Here is a 23,972-nt window from a genome sequence, read left to right as displayed (position 1 = left end):
TTGTAAATATACAAATGATATTAAATTATTAGTTATAGCATAGTATATTCTTTGTATAGATATTAGATATACAGGGAACGTAAAATATATAATAGACTAATCATGATTCTAGACCATATGTTTTTCAACTAACGGTAATCTATTTGGTAGATTGCTTCTAAAATAACGTAACTTTATAAACTATTCAAGTTACAAAAAAAATATTGTTTTATACTTACTAACCAACATTAGTATGTAATATGTAATAGGTATTTTAATCTCGGTTAAAGGAGGTAATCTGTTTGACATGGCAATATGTATGTGATATTTCTAGAATCGGATAACATTTGAGTATCACGGTCTATTTGGGCTTCTAAACTGCTGAATTTCGTAATTGGTTCTCCACTTCAAATATCCAGACTATGGTTGCTAAAGCTCAAACAGACCTAATGGTCAGTCTGCTCAGTTTCCACAAAATCTGTTACAAATTAATTTTACAAAAACATCTTATGTAATATTTAGGGCAACAGATTAACTCATTCCTAAAGTGGATTTTTATCACACATAATTATCAAACTCAAATCACTCATAGGCAGATTTTGGACAATCTCAAATCTCTTATTTTTAAGGGTAGTGTTTGTAACACTACTAAATAAATTACTAAGAATAGACACTATTTTATAACACAGACTAATAAAATCAAAAACCAAAATTATGATAGTTAAACAACTTTAGGTGCACCTGCATTTTAATTAAAAAAACTAGGGGTTGCACTTCGGGAGTGCCGGCAGAAGTTAAAACTTGAATATGAACGTTGTGCATTTTTAATAATTTGAAATGGTTAGGGAATAATTTTGCACGAATTGCTTTAATTATCAGTATAAAAGTACTATCATTTATGTGGTAGAATAAAATATTTATTTATTGCGCTATCGTACACAAACATGACAATTTATATTACATTAAATACGCCGCGCCAGCTGTCTACTGTCCATCCGTCTTACGAAACCTACACAAAATAAATAAAATTCGTATTAAATAATTCAATTAGGAAAATTTCCTATTTTTTAAGTTGCCATTGTTTATTCGCGTCAGTCTGACCAAACCGTTAGTAACAAAGCTTTAGACGTTTCGCAAAAATTAAACCTTGATGTATTGACTTAAGGTCCAATTCCACATGCATCAATGGATCTGAGGAAAGAGACAAATGAATTAAAACCGTAACTATATAGCACGAAGGTTCATAATCCTTTAGAAAACATCCGTCTTACGAATTTGTCCTGACGCCAGTTTAAATTTTTTTACCCATTCCAAAAGAGTGTACAACGCCGCTAAAGAAGTTTTCACTTCAAAAACACTTTAAAACCCTCTCCATAGTAATTTATCAAATATATTTAAACAAATCAAACACACCACTCCTTGCGATAATAAGAAAAAAGTTCTTTAAACAAATATTAAACTCGTATTTCTCGGAAACTAAAATTCGTATCGAGATGGTTTTGAACAGTCCAAGTTTCATCAAAATCGGTTATTTATATATAGTATTATTTACCTAGGTAGCTAATATATGCAGGTATTTTGAAATCTAAGAAGTTTTTTAATTTATTACGGTTTTAATAAGTAAAAAACGAGGGAAATAAATGGCACCATTTGTTTATTTCATAAGTCGTGTCTAAGCATTATTTTGACAAAATATATTCACAACCACTACTTTAAGACCTGATATTTACCTAATATTAATAAGTACACGAGGACCGTCGTTGCGAAGTATAATCAACAAGTTTTAGTACAAAATTTAAGTATAAATACTACGTTCTATATACACTTATGAACTAATGCTAAAATAATTTAATCATAGCAATAAAATGTCAGTGAAATATCCCGTCATTTACATAATTTGCATAAATTATATTGATTCAATAAAAGATAAGGGAAGTATTTACACGCGACAAGCCATCGTAATCATTCATAATTATTTTGTATATCAATTATAATTCAATATATACAGGTATATAAAATAATATTTTATTTTTGGAAAATTATAAGTAGCAAATTTAAGTGTCCCTTTCGCTAAACATACGTTTATAAGTAAAATAACAACAGGTTTTACGCCTATTTTACGTGACTAGCAAAAATCTAGTCGACTCCTTCGCTTAAATATAAATAATAAGGCAAGTATTTACAAAAACAATTTTTTATAAAATAATATTTTTAAAGTAATCTGTAACCGAAGCCGGAATTTAAAAACATATTAAAATCAGTGAATTAATTGTCGTATCTGTCTGATACGATTTTAGATACCGATCTAGCATTCGATATAATTTAAAAGACGAATATTAACATGACCTTCTTTAAAAATATCAATTTATAAAACCCTTTAAAATCTCAATTACCCTAAAAATGCAATAAAAACAACAGTTATACCTTTCATAAGGGCGTAACAATAATCTACTTCCGTCTCATACACACACACATACATAATATTTTAATTCCTCGACGGAGCATCACAGTCGTTGACATTAACTAAAAAGCCTTCGCCCGAAACGAGCCCCGACCGCCAAAGCTATCGAACGCCGTTGCGGTCGCGGCCGATGAAGGGACTAGACTCGTGATTGTTCTTCTCCAGGTTCCCGGACAGGGTCGGATCCGGTCTGCTTCTCTTGAAGAAGCCCAGCTTCCAGAGGGCTATGATGAGGAGCACCAGCACCACGAGACCCACGATTATCGACACTATTATCACCCACAGAGGCACCTCCGAGGGCTCGCTTATCTTCAGATCCGGATACGCCACCGTCTCCACCTGCCGACGTCAACGTCAAGAGTTAGAGCGTGCGTGTAAAGCTAGAGGGCGAAAGTGCGGCAAAAGGATGGGAGGTTACCGTGGCGGTGTCGTCGCGGTGGTCGCTCTGGTGGATGTTGTAATGTTCGGGAATGTGGATGAAGGCCGCGGAGGCGATGTTGACGTGGCTGACCCGAGGGTAGTCCTCCACGAGCGTGGAGTTCCACAGCCGAGCCTTCACCGTGATGGTGGTGGCCTGCATCCGTCCCAAGCGGTAGATCACGCACTGGAACTGGATGCATTTGGCCGTCTTCTTCTGGCAATTCTGTAAGAGAACGGCGCCGTGAGGACGAGTAAAAACACGTCAGTCGCTATCCGAAAGAGTCATACCATGTTGACGACGTGCTTCCTCAGGCCATCCTTGTCCGTGTACGCTTCGGCCTTCACGATATCGCTGTCTCTCTTCCTCCTGATCTTATTCTCCACTCCTCTCTTGCGCGTAGCGTTATTCTCTTTTTCACTAGAAGATACGCTCAGTTTGCCCGAACTGAGGAAGGGATCCATTTCTAGATTCTCCAGATAGGGCTCGAAGGTCCCGGGGCGTGTCGTCAGTTTGAGGGGATTAATTTCGCTTTCCGAAATAAAACATTCCCCGTTGCTTTGATCTGAAATTTGAATTAACTAATTAAAGTTATGTGAATATGTTTAAAGCTGAATAGTGGTCACGGACGAAAACACCATATTTGACGATGGCATCATAAGTAAAAAGAATTGGATAACAACTTTATGAATTGAAAGGACCTAAAAAAGAGATCGGAAGTACTGACCGCCTTCTCCGTCTACGGTGGGCACGTCTTCAGGGTAGAGCAGCCACTTGCCCTGATCGTTCTCCGAAGACACCTGGTGGGGCCACGAAATCACCACCTGCAGAGAGGACACGCGCCACGGGCCTTCGTTGAAGACCTGGAATAAGTTAAGTAACGAGTGAGCTTAATGTCGTTTCTGTACGTGACCTGATAAGGCTAAGTGCCCCGAAAGGAGTTGAAAGAACAAGAAAGGCCAATCACCTGATATGTATGAATGACTCTGGTGCCGACATCGTCGAAGTACGTCATGGCAGATTCTCCCTTCACTTCGCCTCCGTAGAACACTTGTTCGGGCCGCGCAGCTCTGGAATATTTTTATGTTACAGCTCAGTGTATATATATACGTAGAGAGATCTGAAATCTGTAAACAATTAGAAAACGTACCCTTTAATGAGCAACTCGGCGTTCTTAATAACCAGCGCCTCGACGCGAACCGGTCTCTTCCCGGGGTGGAGCTCTCTGGACGTGGAGTTCGCCCAGATCGAGAACACCACGGAGGGCTCGTTGTCCTCCAAGGCTCTGGCGTCGAAGCGGATGGTGATGGCCGCTCCCTCGGCTTGCTTCTTGAAAGGGTTCTCGAGGAGGCACGAGACGATCGTCTTGTTCGCGCTCGTGCAAATCATGTGCTTGCCCTGGAACGAACCAAAAAATAAATCTGGGAAACGATCCACTTTGAAAGGTATCGAAAGATTAACTCTGCTTTATCTTACACTGATGTTAGCGGCGATGTAATGCAGACTGGCGTGATGCTGCACGAAGAGTTGCGCTTCGTAAGCAGACTCGGCCAAGTTGTCCACGGACACGGAGAGGTGGATCTCCTCCTCTTGGCCCAGGGTCAGGGCGTACGCCTTTCCATCTTCGGCTGAAAAAATGTATCAACATTGCTTCCGAGTTGGCTTTACGTTAAAAACTTAAAATGAAAAATTTGCTTCAAATTCTCACTCTTGGGCAGCCGCAGAACGGGCTCCACGACCAAATCGCTCACGCAGACGGCGTCGAGGCCGCAGTCGTTCAAGAAGTTGGCGCTGAAGGCCGTGGTGGCCGTGGCGTTCAGCACCGGGTACTCGTCTATGTCCGGCAGACGGCCCCCGCTCGAGAACTGAGGGTCTACGTGGACGATTTTGTACGTCACTTGAAACTGTAAAGGTACACGGTACGATCAATGTTAATGCTATTCTTCAATTTGTGAAGGCCTGGTTTAAAATGGCATGTGACCAAAAAACTCACTCTGATCGGGGTCTGTATATCTCTGGTGTTATTCTTGAGGTACACGATATGCTCGCGACAGAGCTCCTCGTCTTTTCCCAAATGTATAGTTTGGTTTATGATGTTCGATTTCTCTGAACCGAAGAACACCCTGGAATACTTTCTTCCACCGGGAAAGGTTTCAGCTTCCACGACGTAATTCAGTTCGTGAATGTTGCTGTGCGACGATCTCACTAGAGATTTAATTATGCAGCACGCTTGGAAATGGAAGCACGTATAGTTCGAATTGGGATCTCTTTCACAACCCTGTGTCGTCGGGTCGATATTAATTATTGTATTCGACGGTCGAATCGATGTCTTTATATCTATTATCGGTTTCGTGCGAATTAACGCCACGCTACTCTGCAAAAATGGAAATCTCCCTTTTAGTATTTCATTAGTACTGTTACAGAGTCATTAGGTCTTACATATATAAATTTAAGTGAAACGAGGTACATACATTTTCATAAGCGCCGACCAACAGATCGGGATATCCGTTAGCATCGAGATCGGTTCCACCGGATAAGGAGTAGCCAAATGTCTTCATAACTATTGGCAACGACTCGGCTTTAATCACTTGATCCGCCTTCGGTTTGAGCCCAGTCTTCCGATCTCCCATGTGTATGTAGACGACGCCGTTCCCTTCGTAAGGACTTCCGATCGCTATATCTTCACACCCGTCTTTGTTTAGGTCTCCCGTATTGGCTATGGCTATTCCGAATTGAGATTCCTCTTTCCCCGTTAGTTTGAGAGAATATTCTTTGGGTAGATTGTGGTTTTTATTGAGATATAGATAAACGGCTCCGCCGGAGTCGCGAGAGAAATAAAAAGGCGCACCCACTAAAAGGTCTGGGAGGCTAAAACAGTAAAAAAAACACTTGGTTACAACGTTATATTTGAATTTAGATTTAAATAAGTTTTAGCTATTACGGCTCCCTTTTGCGTAAAAGTAGATAGACATCACGTACCCATCTCCATTGACATCGGCTGCCGCAACCTCATAACCGAAACTGGACCCAAACTGTTCTCCACTCAACAACAAGGTGAAATTTAAAATATCTACATCAGTTCTTGCCCAGTCGTTAATAACTCGTTTACTGAAAACCACAACTTGGCCAGTGCCGTGGGCTCTAGGAGCCCCTGCAGCGTACGATGGCTTGTCTCCAAAAAAACTTGCGCCTGATACGGACATTCCTGCAATGTTACATTCGTACGTCAAAGGTGTGGCTACTTTAAGATTCTTTAAACAATCCAATGGGGCAAATCAAAGAAAACGGTGGTTCATCTAAAGATCTCACTATACAAAAACCTTTCGAATAATGGTTTTGGTACGGCACTTACCTAAATAGCTATATTTTTCGACGGGACTGTAGCCATCTTCCACGGGGCCCATGTAGACCACATGATCTCGTTCTATTAGATCATCGTTGGTGTCCTGGGTGAATATCGTTCCTCGCCAAGTGTACGGACCAGGACTGCCCAAAACTAAAGTGTCGTCTTCCAGCAGAGAACTACTGGTTCCAACTTGACAAAACCCAAACTCTTCGTGCTCTCTGAAATATTAGAGAACATTCCATTGTATTATATACGTACAGAAGTAGGTACTTTGTCCTGCTCTCTTTATTTTCCGTCTTAATCTGTTGAATACTGGGTTAAAATTGTGCGTTACTGTAATCCTATGTGAAGAAATGAGCAGACACATTTCTGAGTCTATTTATGAATTTATGTTTAAACCTCAATCGAACATGTTTATGTTTAGGCAAGGTAGTGTCGGCCTCTTCTGAGGTTTCTAAACCATTATTGTTTCGCTGAAGGACCCAAAGGTCAAGGTAACCCAGCCATAGATGCATGTACGATAGCGAAGTCAGAAAATTTAAATACATAGTAGTAGAATTAATCAGTTGACATATTTTAAACAGCGGACGTTAATTTCTAACTAACGAATTATTTGGTCATCATAACGAATTACGCTCAATTTATTTTCATATACAATAAGGTAAAACCAGCTTCACGCACAACTCCGTCATAAAAAGTAATGATATCATAACAAGAATTAAATTATACCTTTGCACGGATCGACCTCGACACGGCTCCCATACATCCACTAATTGAAGGTCGTTACCCAGAGTGTAGCACAGACCTTGCCCAAACTGAGATTCCCCCGACTTTCTGATGTATCTATAATAAATCACTCGTTAGTAGTAAATACAATATAAAGTAGCAAAAAAATTTAAGTTAAATAATGCTTACCTATGTGCACAAACTACAGCTTTCTTCCCAGGGCCTTGACTGCGAACCGACACTCCCAGCCACTGACCGTCTTTGATTTCATCGGGATGCGGGCCGGACAGATGATAGGAGTCCAAAGCTATACAAAGGTGATGATTATTAAATATTGCACCATTGTGATCGGATATAAAGCATAATGCATTCACATCACCTAATTTCAACAAATTAAAGCTTAGATAGATTAGTCATTTAAAAAATAAATAATTAAATTTTCATATCATTAGAAAAAACTGCGACGAGGCCGGAAACAAAATTCAACCCAAACATATTAATATAACACATTAAAACTATATTCTTAAAGTAAAGAAGCTAAAGCAATAACGTCGTGGAAAATATTGCTTTCACTTCAGAGAGATGGCTTAAATATCCCAATGATAGACCAAGATTCCTTGGCAAATGCAAAGCATTGCAACCAGGCGTGTATGCTATAGCAATGTCTATAGACATCGTGGCAAAAACAAAACCTTTGCAAAATAAGTGTTGTGTCAAGTTGCACAGATAACGTGCGAATGTGATCAACTAACATTTCTCTTCAGCAAACACTAAACATGCACTTTTGACATTCCACGAGACGTAAAGTGTACACCGGAACCTGTAACGAATTTCATGGAGATACGGCGTGGTCTACGCAAATCGTGTGGTCTCGGGTTAATTAATCAAGATCTACTGTTAATTTTGAGCGATACTCGAATGGCCGATTCGTTAATTCACCAAAAACACCAATGTTTAATTCGAAGGTTATCGCTTATTAGTTTAATCGGCCTAGAGGTTCTATGATTTGTTAGACGATTTCTACCAGAAATAAAGTGGTTTTGCGATTGGTTGCAGTGCAGTTTAATTCCAAGACCTTTGATTTATGGGTTAAATTCTTAATTAAACCAATCACCTCCGTAGTTGTTATTTTGTCATTATGTACCTCTCCTAGCAATTAGGCCACAAACACTCTTTGTGCGTCTTGATTTGAGCTGGCGTTTTACTTTTTTCTAGCTATTTGCTAAAATTACTGATGTTTAAATCATTATAGCCAAGCAGTTTCTTACTTAACTTGGATATTTGAATAAATACATTATTAATAACTACAATTTTCATTACATTAAGTGCTCTAGCAAGCGTAGTGAGTGGGTGCGTTGCAAGCTATTATAGTGCTGAGTCATCGTATGCAATTTAGGTGTTATTTCTAGGATTTTCAATATTCTAAAGAAATAACTCCCAAGTAAAGGTGCAAATTAAATGAAGAAAGTTAGTTTAACATGCGCTTAAAGTCAACAGAGCGGTAATTAACGATTAGTAATATGGAACAGCGATTAGTCGGTATTAGTCAAGGATTTATGGAGATTGAGACCACAGCTCACTTACTGGTATTTATCTTGCCGTACTTCGCTGTTTGGGGCACCACCGACAAAAGACAACAATTTAGTTAAAATATGTCGACAACTTACAGTTACTCACATTAGACAGGCTTACGATATGTGAAATTATAATCTCTATAAGATTTAATTCTACATAGTGACAAAATGTGTGAACTAGATTCACTAAATGTGTCTACGTTATCTACTGGCTTTGTAAGCGTAAACTACACTAGTTAAATGTGAACTAATACCTATAACCTGATGGTAATGATGTCATGTACATTGCTTTAAGGCGTATATTACACAATAGATACAATCTACTAGTATTTTTGTGGCTACTCATTCACTAAGTTAAAACATGGTTATAGAAACGTTAGGTGACCTCTAAGGCATTCTTGGTGTAACGATATATACTATACTTTGGAGAGTATGACATACAAAATGTCTGCTAGCACTGTTGTTGTTGATATTAAGGTTTTATACACTGTGAATAATTTCGATGTAATTTTTTTGTCTAATTAACGGCCAGTCGCTACTCACTTCTTTTTCCATCCGTGACGATTTGTTCACAGTCGCGCAGTGCCGTAGACAGCCGACATTTCCACAACGCACCCGATTTTGTCGTGTTCGGCTGGAGATTCTGGCCCAGAGGTGCACCAACTAGGAGCCTGAAACAGTAGAAGGCACATTGAATAAAACGATTTTAAATGTATTTGTGACCAATGTGATTAACATATATACGGACCTAAAAGGCTTTTCTGAGGTTTAAAGTTACCAACATTTAGGCTACAACATCTTTTATTTTTATAAAAATACTAGCTGCCACCGCCAATGTGATTTTACTTTTAGTACATACCAAAATGAAACATTTTGCTATCTACCCCAGAGACTGTTCGGTTTTCTGGAATGAAAACTTTTTAGCTTTTTCAGTGATTTTTTTCTCTATATAAACCTCAAAGTTCAAGTCATAAGATTTTAATTAACAAATAAAAAAACAGGGGTTGATCGTAGAAGGGTGAAAAATAAGGAGTGTATGTATTTTTGTATGCTGTATAATAAAAATATAAAAACAAAAAAAAAATTGCTTTAAAAAAAATTTGGTGTGGACACCCCTTATCACTTAGGGGTTTGAAAAAAGAAGCCGGTACTCAGGCTTACTGAATATGCATAAAAAATTTCATAAGAATCGGTCAAGCCGTTTCGGAGGAGTATGGGAACGAACATTGTGACACGAGAATTATATATATATATATATATCGAGATATACCTACTAAATCAAATATTATTTAATTTTTTTCATCATAAAGTGTCTTTAACCTTTACAAGCAACTGATTACGTATAACTCGCATTTAATTAACTTAAAACGTATCAATTAAGCTGATTTACAATTTAGTAATTAATTATACAGGATTCGGTTACACTTTAAATGGATGTTTACGAGGTGATAAATAAGTAGGCTTATTACCTAGTTCGTCGTTACATTAATAGACCAGTGCCGATAATTTTTGAAACCTAAAAAAATTACAGTAGGATGAAACCCATTAGAAAAGCTGGGGAATATGATCAAAATGAAAGGAAAAATAAATTACGGTCGATCTGAGGTCGGGAAGGGGTAGGGGGGGAGTTTTAAGGGTAAAAAACGGTTTATCTCGATTTCCGGCAAAACTACAAGTCCTATCGAAGAAAATTAAATGGCAAAGTTGGAGGTAATAAAAAGATCTAAAACTTTTGTATTCACACATTTTTCACATAACCTCAAAATTTATGTGAAAATTTCAAAAAACCAAGTTTTTGGTTTTTTATTTTTATCTTTAACAAAAATTATTTTTTTTTAACGAAATTTGGTGAAAACTTACCTTTCTATGTCCCAAATACACTGTAATTTATTTGATTAAAAATATTTATTTTCAGCTTTTTTCAAAAAGTTGGTGTGCTTTCAGTTCGTTGAAATCTCTACTTTCCTATGGTAAAAAATATATATATATATTACCATAGTAAATCTTCTCAGAAAACGCAAAAAATCGTATACAGTAACGCCCAGACCTGTCATCCCCTTCCTTACTTCTCTATGAAATACGAAAATTTTTGCCCATCTAAAGGCTAATTTTTTTTTTAAGTCACTCAGGTATATATAAATTATCTTAAAATAGTAATAAATAGGCATCTGATTATAATTTAAAGAAGATTCATAGAGAAGTAGGGAAGGGGATGACAGGTCTGGGCGTTACTGCATACGATTTTTTGCGTTTTCTGAGAAGATTTACTATGGTAGTATATATATATTTTTTTACCATAGGAAAGTAGAGATTTCAACAAACTGAAAGCACACCAATTTTTTTAAAAAAGCTGAAATTTTGACGTCAGAATTTTCGATTGAAAATTAGGGTGTTTTTTCGATATTAATTCAAAATAAGGTGAACAAATAAATATTTTTAATCAAATAAATTACAGTGTATTTGGGACATAGAAAGGTAAGTTTTCACCAAATTTCGTTAAAAAAAAATAATTTTTGTTAAAGATAAAAATAAAAAACCAAAAACTTGGTTTTTTGAAATTTTCACATAAATTTTGAGGTTATGTGAAAAATGTGTAGATACAAAAGTTTTAGATCTTTTTATTACCTCCAACTTTGCCATTTAACTTTCTTCGATAGGACTTGTAGTTTTGCCGGAAATCGAGATAAACCGTTTTTACCCTTAAAACTCCCCCCCTCTTCCCCTTCCCGACCTCAGATCGACCGTAATTTATTTTTCCTTTCATTTTGATCATATTCCCCTGCTTTTCTAATGGGTTTCATCCTACTGTAATTTTTTTCACTTTTTATTTATTTTAAAGGCTATCTGCACTGGTCTATAACAAGAGATTTCTTGAGAATATATATTCAAAATAAATTAAAATTAAGAAGCCCATATTTGGTATTAGGGTCGATCGTTCACTTATCTTGTAATACTAACTGGTGTTCGCGACTTCATCTTGGAATAATTGCACGAACATCGCTTATTTAATTATTAATTTGTACTGCAAAATCTCTGTCATCGTCAATTAATGGTTTCCCGTAATCACAACGCCAACAAAACGATTTAGAAGAGAAAGTCCAATTGTCAACGTTCATTGTTTCGTTTTGTAACACAACACTATCCATCATGACGCAGACGAATCGATTACTCTGCCCATTCCATCATCCCGCATTCAATTTAACATTGGTTATGCTCCGAGAACCCTATCATTGGTCCACAATCCACGAGATTCATGCATTTATATTACCGTATTTATATAATATGTACCGTTAAACGGATTCTAGTGATTAAGTAAAAGTAGACTAGCAAACTTTAATAAAGACACATTCCAGATGAAAATTCTCTAGTATTCTATGTTGAAATTTAGTAAACGAGTTATGGAGAAAACTAGTGAATGAAAAAAGCTTGTCTAGTATTTGTCTAAATCCCACACTACCACAACTATATATACCTACACCTGGAACTCGTAATACCAAAGACATACTCACTGAATCGCACACAAAGATATGACCGAATTAACGTTATCATTCCACTATTGTTCTTGATCTTCGTGTAGTGAATAAATAGCATAACACCCACACGGGGTCATTGAACCTTCGGGATAGGGAAAAGCACGGAGATACAATTAAGTCCTCATTGTTTTATCGATGTTACAAGTTGCGACATCACCTATCTAAACATTTTAAAGCGCCCGAGAAAGCGAACGGCCTAAATTTTAGATTAAACAAATGTCGGATATCGCTTTTGTGGACGTGGGCCGCGTTGACGTCAATTTCCAAAGTGCAAATTGAAGCATCGGGCAAACCCCCATATCCAATTAACGAAAGAAACAAAGGGTTCATTATAGCATTCGTGCTTCGTGCCCACATGGTGAGCCCTCATAAACACTTAGCGCCTACAATTCCCGATAAAGCAAAGGGATATAGAAATAACAGTACAACTAACGAAAGGGAACTCTATCTTTCTATTAAGTATTGAAAGGTAAACATCGTTTCACGTCAAAGACCGCTCCTACTTGCTGTGGCATCACGTTTCCCTGGCTGCGCCTAGTTCCTCACTTAGCGATAAATTCCCATAAAAATGCCATTCAACCCCTACATTGTTAACGATTGGCATCTACTTCATTATGGCAACTACATTACACAACTACAACTACATACATATGATAAGAGCAAAATGATTAGCTTACGCCGGTAACTGGCAGAGTTAGCTGTTTGGCCACTTATTAAAAAATATGTTCTAGCCACTCGCACGCTTTGAATAAAAAGTGACAAATAACAAACGCCGTCGGTGGTCCACCGCAAACAGCGGTACACTCCATTGTCCAAACTTTATTGCCGAAGCCACTAAAGGACCGAACTGACAGCTTCCAGAATTTTGCCCGCGAGCCATATTCCAAGATGAATGAACGTAATTTACAACCTTCAATTATACCAATAATATTTACAGTGAAATACAAGTACCACTGTAATTGCTTTATACATAATATTTATGAACAATTACATTTAATAAATGTATTGAGTTATTATTAACAGCATATTCTAAAGCAACAGTTTTTACGACTTATTTCTCCAACACATTTAGAGCCGTAGACGTAGATTCACACTTATGTTACTAAAACATTACACAAGAAGTAAAGAAGAATCGGCATTTTAATTAATTAATTTTAAGATTTAAATTTTAAATGCTGAAATGCTGCACAGCCAGTCGGTAATGAAGATGCCTCTGTTAGCCTTAAACATTTAATTAAACTTGTATTGCATTATAATTTGGGAAGAGAATTTTCAATTGGCATACCTTAGTGCCCAATGGATCGGCCTTCGTGTGTGGTGCATCGATTCGAATTTCCAATAGTCATATTATATCCCCAATCGTAGACTTATGTCATCATATCAGAAGAGTAAAATAATATCTCGAATTTATTTTAACTATAATATTATTGAGATTTTTGTGTTTTTTCTCAACCTTTAAATTTTAATAAGTTATAACATGTTAGTCGGGATCCTGAAAATGATGGTCGAAGTCTTTTTACATAATATTATGTGTGGTCGCGTTATCCTTATTTTATGTGTAAAATTTCGGCGATTTATCTTTTAATTTAATATTTCAGACAGGTCCAATAGAATTGTTGTATTGTTTTACATAGTTGCTATTCAGATATGTATGTTCATAAGCACACGAAACGTATTACAAGTAGGTTATATTCAATGACGCGTCAAATTCTAAGGCTTTCTAATCATAAAGCATGACTTTCCCTGTTCAACAAACAACTTGGGCATGAAACCTCTCAATTAACTCTGCCCATAATTACTTTAAGCAAATGCTTGGTCGTGACTTGTAGGTACTTCGTTTCCTAAGAACATTGTCATACAGAAAAATCCAACAATAACTAATCACAATACAAGGGAGCTTTTTTTTGTTACTCCTCAACTGGCGATGTGAAATTTGAAGATTTAATTTATTTTATTCCGATTCCGATTGTAGTATGTTACAAATAACTAAAAACTTTTGTTTTTTGCTTTAAAATTAGTGGACAGTCTTTTCCTATTGATTTCATGTTAGTTTCGCGTGCATCCTATAACAGTGAAGCACACTGGCCAAGTTATCTGGCGCGATCTCTCATTAGCGAGATAGTTGCTGCTCGTGACTCGCCCATGTTGCACTGCCACCCGCTAACATATTGGTATTAGACAACTCGCTTTCTTTACATACAGGATATTTCTATTTATACAATATACAAACTAAATGTACATTAATCTCCCATTTAGCTTGCACTGATTAACGTTTATATTTTTGCAATACTAACTATTTTGACCGAAACACCAGCTACTATTATATACCCTTCTAGGGTTAATATAAAAAAAATCGATATTATTCCTTACTTACTTAGATAACGTACAAGTCATTAATGATTTCCTTTGCAGTAATGATAATAAAAAGGTATAAAACCAAAAGTACTTTGGCCACAATAAAAGATATGGGGTTATTGTGCCCCACTTTCGAATATTTCCATATAATTTATTTGTTCACTTTTACTTACAAGTAAAGATCATTAAGAATCACAAATATGGAGATCCAATTATATAAAATAATCATAAAAAATAGCTTTCACGAAAGCTCCTTAAATATACTTAATATGTATAATTATTGTTAAGTTATTATTTTATAAATAAAACTGCGCATTCCATTTTAGCTTTAACTTAAATGCACGATCATTAAAGTAAACAAATATTACCTCCGTAGTTTAAAACCAAAATCGTAATGCATACGAAATGTATTTAAGCGGTCTGATAAAAATAAGCACGGACGAGTCTGATTCCTCACAGTCGCCAGCCTTAAATACATAAAAACCGTTCAACGAACTATTATTAATGGCAGAGAGAGCAATTCGGGAATAACGTAAAACAATGATCTTAGAAGCACAAATTGAATGCATCTCAACGTTAACATGAAACGCAAAAGTAAGAAAATAAACCGTTTTCAAAGACAAGCAGTAAGTTAAACCAAGAATTTCTTAACACGCCTTGTTTAACATTACTTGTTACTTAATCTATCGCTACATAAAGATCTTTAAAAGCTCTGTAAATATTTGTTGCACTCACAGATTACAGTACCTTAATGTTATAATCTTGCTTTAGGAAAAGTGTATTTTAAGAAGCACTTCGATCAATTAGCTCTGCGTCTTAGTTTGAGCATTAGCCAAACGTTGACGATAATGCCTTAAAATTTCAAGTATGATGAGCAATTAGGGAGAAATGTATTTTAATAATATCGTATTGTACAATATAAACTAGATATTGAACACAATCATAAATAAATAAAAATCCAACAAATGCACGTACTATTGATTGTAAATTTAGGAGAGTATAAATGGCGCTATAAAACACCTAACGAGCACCGAGACCGTGGTCCAAGATAATCGCAAACCCGTTCTGAGCGAGTAAATAATGGTCGGATGCATTAGTCAGATATCGACCCGTGTGTGGGCGACAGATTCTGCAAGTATGCAAGTGAGGGCAGACATTTTCAGTTCCTGTTAACTTCTCAACAAATGTAAATCAATATCATCTTCGTGCAGTGAGACCGAAGGCACGAAAGCAGAATAAGTTTAACTTTTATATAATAACACTACTCATTGTAATTGAATAATTGAGATTATAATCTCATTTTTCTCTCTCATTGAATTTTTCGACATATACAAATAAATAAAGTATGTATTCAACATTTTGAAACGTTCGTATAGTATAAGTAACACCTAGACATAATGCCAGAAAATCGCAGTCAAAGGTTTAACATGTAAATGTGAGAGGGTGTAATTAATTTAAGATGTTTATCGTAGCAGTTGTAAGTAATATCATCCTGTTTAGAGTTTGAAGTTGCGGTATGTGGTACTCGGTCCAGTATTTACGTAAGGCAAGCCTTTCTCACGCAAGCCGCCGGCCATCAGTAGGTGTCAATACAACTGTTTATTGTAGCAATTTTACTTCCATTATTACTTGTACGGTTACATTTTCGAAAAGATTTATTTATAACGAAGTAAGTTTTTGTATACTTTAAAATGAAATTCAGTAACGTAACTCCCGTATGTTCCGTAAACTTCAGTAAATGGATTTTGACGATATAACTCTTTATTTATTACACAACTAGATAATGAAGTAGTCGGATAGGACTTTACTTGTAAATTTCATAGTGCTTGATTACAAAGCGAAATGACCCACCACGAAGCGAGGACAAAAATACATGCATAACGTCATCCATTTCAGATCCCTTTACGTCAAATTTAATTTTAGAATCGCAAGTCTCGAGTTAACCCCAGGATCCGGGTCAGCGAATCATTCATACAATAGTTATTAATCATTATTATTCACCATTAATTATTCTCACTTTACGAAGATAATGTAGCATATAATAATAAAATAAAGTTAAATGAGCATTATCATATGAAATTAAAGATTTTATTTGAATAACTACCCTTTTCTCTTTATTAAGTGCACGTTAATAAGTGATCCTATATAATAAGTATAAACAATAGTTTGTGAGCAGGTAACGTGAAATAGTGACCTTGCAGCTTTGTTCCGGAAAGATCAATTGAACAAATGATATTGTATGATTGCAATTGAATAGCCCGATGGCCAAGCGACCACGTGTGAATTAGATCAACGGGTCAAGTCAACAACCTAATATGACAATACGAGAGATCACTCACTCAGACCAGATGTAATGACGTGCTATTTACATATCTATAAGTCTCTAGACTCCTTAATGAAATCAAATATTCTGACATACGATTTTCACCAAACGCAATAAAATATTAGTATGTGATTTCGTATCAGTGATAAACTACTAGATATTCTATATTAGCGAACCCTACTTGTACGTTCTCTCCATACTGAGGGAAATAATTTAAACTGATTGGTTGCAGTCTTGACTGAACAATGGTTCTGTCAATGTATGAGCAGCCCTTAGACGGGTTTCGCTAATTGGGACCTAAAGCGGATTTCTACTGACAATGCCTGCACGGTCATAGAAATTTCAGTTCCGGAGGCTGGATATATTTATATCAGGGTTTAAGCAAACGCTTCATAAAAGTACATTTCGGCGCCGAATCCGTTTTAAGGTGTAGTCCTCACGTACCTCACTTACCATAACAATAGCAGGTAGGTACGGTGTACAGCGATGCCATCCTCTATAATTTATGGAAATGACCGCGAACAAAAACACATGACAAAGGTGTCTACTTCGAAATTAAGTAGATGGGTCGAGTATCGTGTTCCCCATTGTCTAACCCGTGTTGGGGTTCACTCGGTAATCGTAAATACCGTCATTATACCTCCACAAAGGTTAGGTAATAAAAATTCATGATTTTCTTTTCAATGAATAGTTACAACACGAACAATATATGTGTTCATGAATATCTGTCTCAGAAATCATATCTTAAGTGGACTAATACTCCTTCATCTAGGACTACGTGTTACTTATTTAAAACGTGAACTTTTTATTTAACATTAAAGTATCTATGTACCTAAATGTTACTTCTACTCTCATCTCTAATTACAAAATAAAAAATCCATAACTTATTTATTTATTACTCGAAAAGCATAATAATATCATAACATAAGTATCAAAAAATTCCGCGAAAGTCCCATACGTTGTAATATGCGTTTTTAATTCATGACCTTCCTTCTCTTCTTGTTAGTTGACGCCAGTGGCCAGCCGCGGTTCTCTTTGTCGCGAGATAACGCCGTCGGTTGCTAATTGGATACAATTTATTGCGCATTTATTCAGTAGACATTGCGCGTGAGCTTTGAGCTTTAATAGTCTTATACATCGGCCCTGCTAATTAAGACTTCAACTAAGCTAATTAGCGCAATTTATTTTATCTTTTTTTTTAATCTACGAATTGTTTGATGTAATTTTTAATGAAATGAACTTTCAATAGATAGGCAAGTTTGTTAACTTGATACAACTATTACGTTTTAACATAACAACAAACATTCTTTCATTAAAGTATCTTAAGTTAACTGCCTTCCTCTAAACTTTGAAGATTATTTGAAAAAGTACACAACTATGATTTGTTGCTAATCATTAATTGAATTGAATTGATACATAAAATGGTGTAACTGACGCTCGACCTCAATGCATATATTTAGAGCGAGTTAGAAACGATGCGAACAGATGATCCCTTGGTAGCCTAATAAAAAGAATCGGCAGATTACGTTAACCCAGATAAAGGGAAAGCGGGCCCTTTAACTTTCTATTTTTCGATAACTAGGTTTGACGGAACGTGGGCGAACGCGTTTCCTAACTAATCAACCAACTTAATAGATTTTCGTGATTTTACAGCACTTTTATTGATTGAGATGTTTCAACTTATAGTCGACGTCGTTTTAAGTGAGAATGTCGAGGATTACTTTAAACTGAGAGACAAACTATTCACACTTTATGGGTGTGACATCACGACTCGTCATTGTCAGTGTCATTAACAAAATGAACACCTTTATCGGCGAATGAAATCATCATCCTCGCCAAAATAATATTCAAACAGACCCATCAACGTGTCGCTAATATAATAATCATAATTTATATTTGCATACAATTGAACTACCATTTGCAGAAGAAATTTGACTTCGCGGAACCTTTGCAGTGATTTATTAATCATTTTGCCGAAATGCTAAGCAATAAAAATTCCCCGGTGGATTTATATATTCGACCTTTCTTTACTTCGTGCTAAAATACCCTATCATTAGTTCACTACTTTTGTGTATTGTCAAATTTGTTTTTACTCCAATTCCTCACAGATAAAGCAGTTAACAGGAAAATATATAAGTAAATTAATTATTAAAACGGGTAAACAGTACAAATTTGAATTGTAAATCGATTTGCCTTTTAGTAAAACGGTACAGTGACAACACGACGACCTGTGACCCATGCGCGTGCGCCGGTGATAAACACGGACGTAGAACGTCTTTACGGCATCTGTTTTACAGATGTTTATCAATTCGTCTTTTATAGCATTAAAACTGCCGCTTTGTTGCGTATGACACAAATACCTAATGCACATGGTGCCCTAATTTTTAGCAATTTCAAATTTATGCCACTTCCGTGAGTTACGTCTTATACAAACATTTCTTAATATGTTCGCAGCGTTGCATGTATCGCGAGGGATCACATCGACTCACACGGAATAACCAGCATATAAATATTTTGAGTTTAATTTCGACAATGAATCACGATGTGAGAAAAGAGGCAATTATTCTCATTATTAGACATGAGTCACAAAAAAGGAAGCCGCCGCTTGTGGGGTACAACTGTGTGATGCATTCCTATTTGAATTCTCAAGAAGTTCGTGACGTACGCTACGAAGCACATGCTACAATAAACGCCACTTGTATACAAACGACACAACAGAGCATTGCAGAATATGTTGATCATTTGGACGGAGAATGGGAGTTTCATAAGTAAGAACATTACACTTATATTTGACCAAATTATACATGCATTTGATGCTTTATTTCGTTTAGAAAAATGTTTCCGCGACATATTTAGATATTAAATCGAATATAGAAATGAAAACACCGGCAGCTGTTTCAATTCGAAAAGCTTTTAGTGAAGCTTAATGAGTAAATCCGAAACACGGATATGAATAGTACACGGATGTTCAGTAATCACAACAGCATACAATAGTTTTGTTTATTCGAACTTTAGCTTCGAAGTGGGTGGCGGAACAATCTGATCTCATCTTAACGATAGAAATAAAGCCTGTTGACTAAAGTGATAGTTATGGATAATTCAATTGCACACTACCTTATCTATTATAGGTCAACATACATAGATATGCGTTGTAAATATAAATTCCTTGATCTGGCTTACGTAGTCATAAATTTGAATATAAAAATTGTACTTGAGCTACTTCAAAAGCTATTATTGGTTTAACTGTAATCGGAACCAGTTTTGAAGCCAGATCTCAAACGGAAGCACTTTCATCCCTATCTAGCCGTAACCACAACACCACTTGAGATATCGTACCTTTAATAGATTTCTTTAGGTTTATTGAAAATAAAGATTGTGTATTTTTTATATTCCGTCCATGTCAGGACAATTCAAAATTTTCTTTTTTTATAACAGTTGGCGTCGCAGAAATAATAAGGCATCATTAAGATTATGCCGGCTTATTTGCTACGTTTATTGCTTCTTCTTAACATTTTATCTTGCTATTTACACAACGGAAATCATTTCTTAAAAATTCTTAAACAGACATTTCTCGTAAATAAAGTAAAAAGAGCAGAACCCACATTCTGAGTTCTATGATAAATTCGAAGTTGCAATATAAATTTTTGCACATTACAATTAGCAATAGCAAAATATCAGTAAATCATTCTAATTCCAACGCAATAAAACTATGAAAAAGGTCCAAATAACATTTAATGAAAAGTCTGTCAGTAATTGTAACACTTGTTTAGAGTGCAACAACTAGTTCAACTTAATTAGCACTTATTAATTAATTGTTCATTAGGCTTCTACCATTAAAATAGCATTCATGTTCTAAAGAAAGCTATTGAAGATAGTTTCCTTTCTATGTATATGTACCAGGTACCTACTGTAAATTATTACTCATATTTCTTGTCTTGATAAATGAATGACCATTTTAATCCCATCTATTGATATAACGAGCCCTTACTAATCTAAAGTGTTTCACTTATCGTAAAACCATTAATTATGCTCCATTCCCTGCGCCCACGCATCCCAATCATAATCATTGTAATTGATTTAAATGTAATGATAGATCGAATCGTGTGTAAACAGTAATTGTGTTTTATGAAACACGAAAATTAGGGGCTTCGACGGGCCTGTGACGTCGTGACCAAAGGCCGATATGATCTGGGATCAACCGCAGTGCGTTCATATAATGCTCTATATTTATGTAGATCTCTGTAAGTCAGCTTGGAATGCAAGTTGTTAATGCACTAACCGGCGAGTCGAGCTATAAAATATGGTATGTACGTACATTTTACACCTATTTGTGTACATGGCATAGCTTGCACTGTTTTACGAATATTTCAAGAATATATTAACGGGTTAGGTAGGGGAAGGAACATACACACATTATGACACAAAATACTACTGAAAGTATCCGATAGATAGTCGTAAAATTAAATAAATGAATACACTACACACTCTTTTTTTTGTAGCACCAGTGACAAATGACAAAGCTAACGTTCTAAGCCGCAGATGACGAAAACCCTATTGACGCAAATAAATAAGTTTAACAAATCTGAAATTATATGAGGATTATATTTCAGTAGCAAAGAACCCACAATCTCATCGTCTTAATGCTTTTTTTAATGTAACACTCGAACGGCGGTAATAAGGCAGGCGGGATGAAAGACATGTTATATGGGCACCCGGTGTTGAGTTACCGGCCCTTTACTATTAGGGGAAATTATTTGTTTATATTAAACGAGAATATAACAATGTATGCACGAGGCGACTAATATAACGTGAGTCGGCTTGTCCTTGACGCTTTTACTTGATTTTAGTATAGAGATCTTCGATTGAAGGCAAATGCAGTTGATAGTTGTTTTTTAAACTCATTACATCGTACTAAGTCCATTACGATCTCGAGTCTGTTGGCACGAATACACAATAAGTAGATAAAGGTTTCACCTGAAACAACTAAAGATGCAGCGCTCAACAAACTGAGACAATGACGTCATAAGGACAACGACCCCTTTTACCTCATAAAAGAAACGGTCGTATTGGCATTCAAAACAAAGCAGCGAAACTTCTAAAATGAGTGCTATCGCCTTCAATTCAAGGTTACTTATAATTCGACGCTCTCTAAAAACATTTATCTAAATTATACGCATTTTTCCTGTTTTTATTTGTGCAAATCTAATCTAATTTGCGTGTTTAAAGTTTCTTTAGTCGTTTTAGCGAAAGAGATAAAAAATCTGCATAACTTTTTCTGGTTTTATTTATATTCGAGATAAAACGAAAGTTATTTCATTTGACCATTATCAATAATTGGTAAACCAAGTGTTGAACTTGTTATTTAAAGCTATTAATAGCTGCACATATTAAAACGTCATACTACGTGTTAAGTTGTAGATTGTATTCGTTTTTCACTGGAAAACCGTTGTTACGTGAATACAAAACAGATAACGTATGTTTTACTATTCAAAGAACACAATCAGATGTTTTGTGCGATTAATAACATTCATAGACATTTATAATTAAAGGTGAAATATAGATATAAACAAAATAAAAAAAAAACATTATCAGTATAAAAACCGGTACTTTCATATCCAGTGCGATTGGGGATAATTGTTTTTTTATAAGTCGCTATTCTTACTGGGCGGATTGATATAAGTTTGCCTATTTGCTGTCGTTAATTTCCCTAAGAATTGCGTTCGCGACAAAATATTTGCACTTGTTCCACGTGCCTCGTACAAGCACGAAATATTTGCGTAATAAGACAACGTTTCGGGTTTTATCTCTAATATCACTAATTATGAAGATGTTGATATTTTCCACCTTTCCAAAGAGGATGAGAGGAAATATTTGAAGAAGTGGAAGGACCTTGACATTTATTTACACTTCGTTACCTTATACAAAAACATACATATAAAAAAGCAGGTTACAAAGTTAATAGGTAACGGGCGGCCTTATCGCTAACAAGCGATTTCTTCAAGGTAACCCTAATATGGAACAATAAAAAAAGAAACACCTACAGAGGGTAAAGTACAAGAAGTGCATTTAGTTATAGTTACATGATATTTAGCATAAAAAACTCAAAACTATAACTAAAATAAAATAAAGTAAAGTCTGAAGAAAAAATAAAAATATGTATAAACAAAAATGTAAAAGCTAATCAAAAGGTTAATTGAGTCACAATTAATATATAGGTAGTAGCTAATTACGAGGCAGAAGACAAATGATCAAAAAGAATATTTTTAAGATATTGTTGAGGAGTAACAATTTAGATTTTTCTTTATAATATTAGTTATTAAATTGGCAATTGTTTATGATTTAATTTCACTTTCCTTTTTATTTCTGTCTATTAATGTCCTTGAGTTTTCTGTTTCTTTATCAATGTGTTATCGAATGTTAGCTGTAAGATTACTAATAAATAAATAAATAATTTAATTATACATTGAATCCTAAAGTGTAATAAAATATTGAAGTGTTAGTAAAAGTTCCATTAACTATTGATTCCGTTAAGTTCCGGTTCACCACTTCTCTAATGAGAATTCCTAAAATCCTTCCATAGTTGATATTTGCATCATACAACGAAACGAATTCCATTTAAATAATACCTTCATTGCGTATAGGTAAATATGCGCACGCGTCGACGCTAACAAACGCTCAATCCATTTCGCGGCTCACTGACCCCAGTAATTACTAGCTTATGAACCCAATAATTTCATACAACATGAACCCTTTCAAACTCGATAACCTGTTAACGTGGCCACGTCAATCACCTATTTGTAAATAGGATCACGCATCATTGCGGTGCACTAAGAACATTGTATTTTAATGTTTAAGGACAAATTAAACTTTATAACGTACAATTATGACATTACGAAGTAAGAAGGCTTCGTAAAAGTGCCACAGCCCATATTTCTTTTTGAGTAGGTGTGCTTTAGAAAGTAAGTCATTGCCCAACTTGATTTAATTACAAACCATTGTGGGGGCAAGACAATAGTTTGCTAAGTGAAATAAATGGGTAAGCATTGCTTGTGCGATCATTATCGGATGGTATTCCTATAATACGAGCTGTAAGTAGCGGCTTCATTCGTACGTAACATGTATATGAGGGTATTAAACTCAAAATATCTTTGTTCATATAGGTAAACAAGTACACGTCAAATGAACGTCAAAAAATTAGTAATTGTAAATTTACATTTACTACCAGCTCGCAATTCAAGGGCGTAGAGCGGGCATTAT

At 35.7% G+C, this 23,972-nt stretch overlaps 1 protein-coding gene across 2 annotated transcripts in view; it reads right to left on the bottom strand.

Annotated features, from left to right (window-relative positions):
- Positions 1–1,616: 1,616 nt before the first annotated feature.
- The window catches only part of LOC125053813 (integrin alpha-PS1), a 38,701-nt gene continuing 16,345 nt past the window's right edge, over positions 1,617–23,972 (bottom strand). Inside the window, exons 2-17 of one of the 2 annotated variants that reach the window (XM_047655381.1) lie at positions 9,048–9,175; positions 8,515–8,538; positions 7,120–7,237; positions 6,934–7,047; positions 6,211–6,422; positions 5,838–6,063; positions 5,330–5,726; positions 4,852–5,232; positions 4,567–4,762; positions 4,335–4,486; positions 4,009–4,256; positions 3,826–3,928; positions 3,586–3,721; positions 3,149–3,423; positions 2,859–3,083; positions 1,617–2,779 (exon numbers count right to left, since the gene is read on the bottom strand). In XM_047655381.1, coding sequence (XP_047511337.1) covers positions 2,543–2,779; positions 2,859–3,083; positions 3,149–3,423; positions 3,586–3,721; positions 3,826–3,928; positions 4,009–4,256; positions 4,335–4,486; positions 4,567–4,762; positions 4,852–5,232; positions 5,330–5,726; positions 5,838–6,063; positions 6,211–6,422; positions 6,934–7,047; positions 7,120–7,237; positions 8,515–8,538; positions 9,048–9,175 — 3,172 coding nt within the window. In that variant the 3' untranslated portion in view covers positions 1,617–2,542. The remainder of the gene's footprint in view (positions 2,780–2,858; positions 3,084–3,148; positions 3,424–3,585; positions 3,722–3,825; positions 3,929–4,008; positions 4,257–4,334; positions 4,487–4,566; positions 4,763–4,851; positions 5,233–5,329; positions 5,727–5,837; positions 6,064–6,210; positions 6,423–6,933; positions 7,048–7,119; positions 7,238–8,514; positions 8,539–9,047; positions 9,176–23,972) is intronic. The other variant, XM_047655382.1, reaches the window with a different exon arrangement.

Source organism: Pieris napi, chromosome 11 (genome assembly GCF_905475465.1).
Source record: "Pieris napi chromosome 11, ilPieNapi1.2, whole genome shotgun sequence".
NCBI lineage: Eukaryota > Metazoa > Arthropoda > Insecta > Lepidoptera > Pieridae > Pieris > Pieris napi.
Note: the sequence above shows the minus strand (reverse complement) of the source record. Positions and strands in the feature narration are given on the sequence as shown.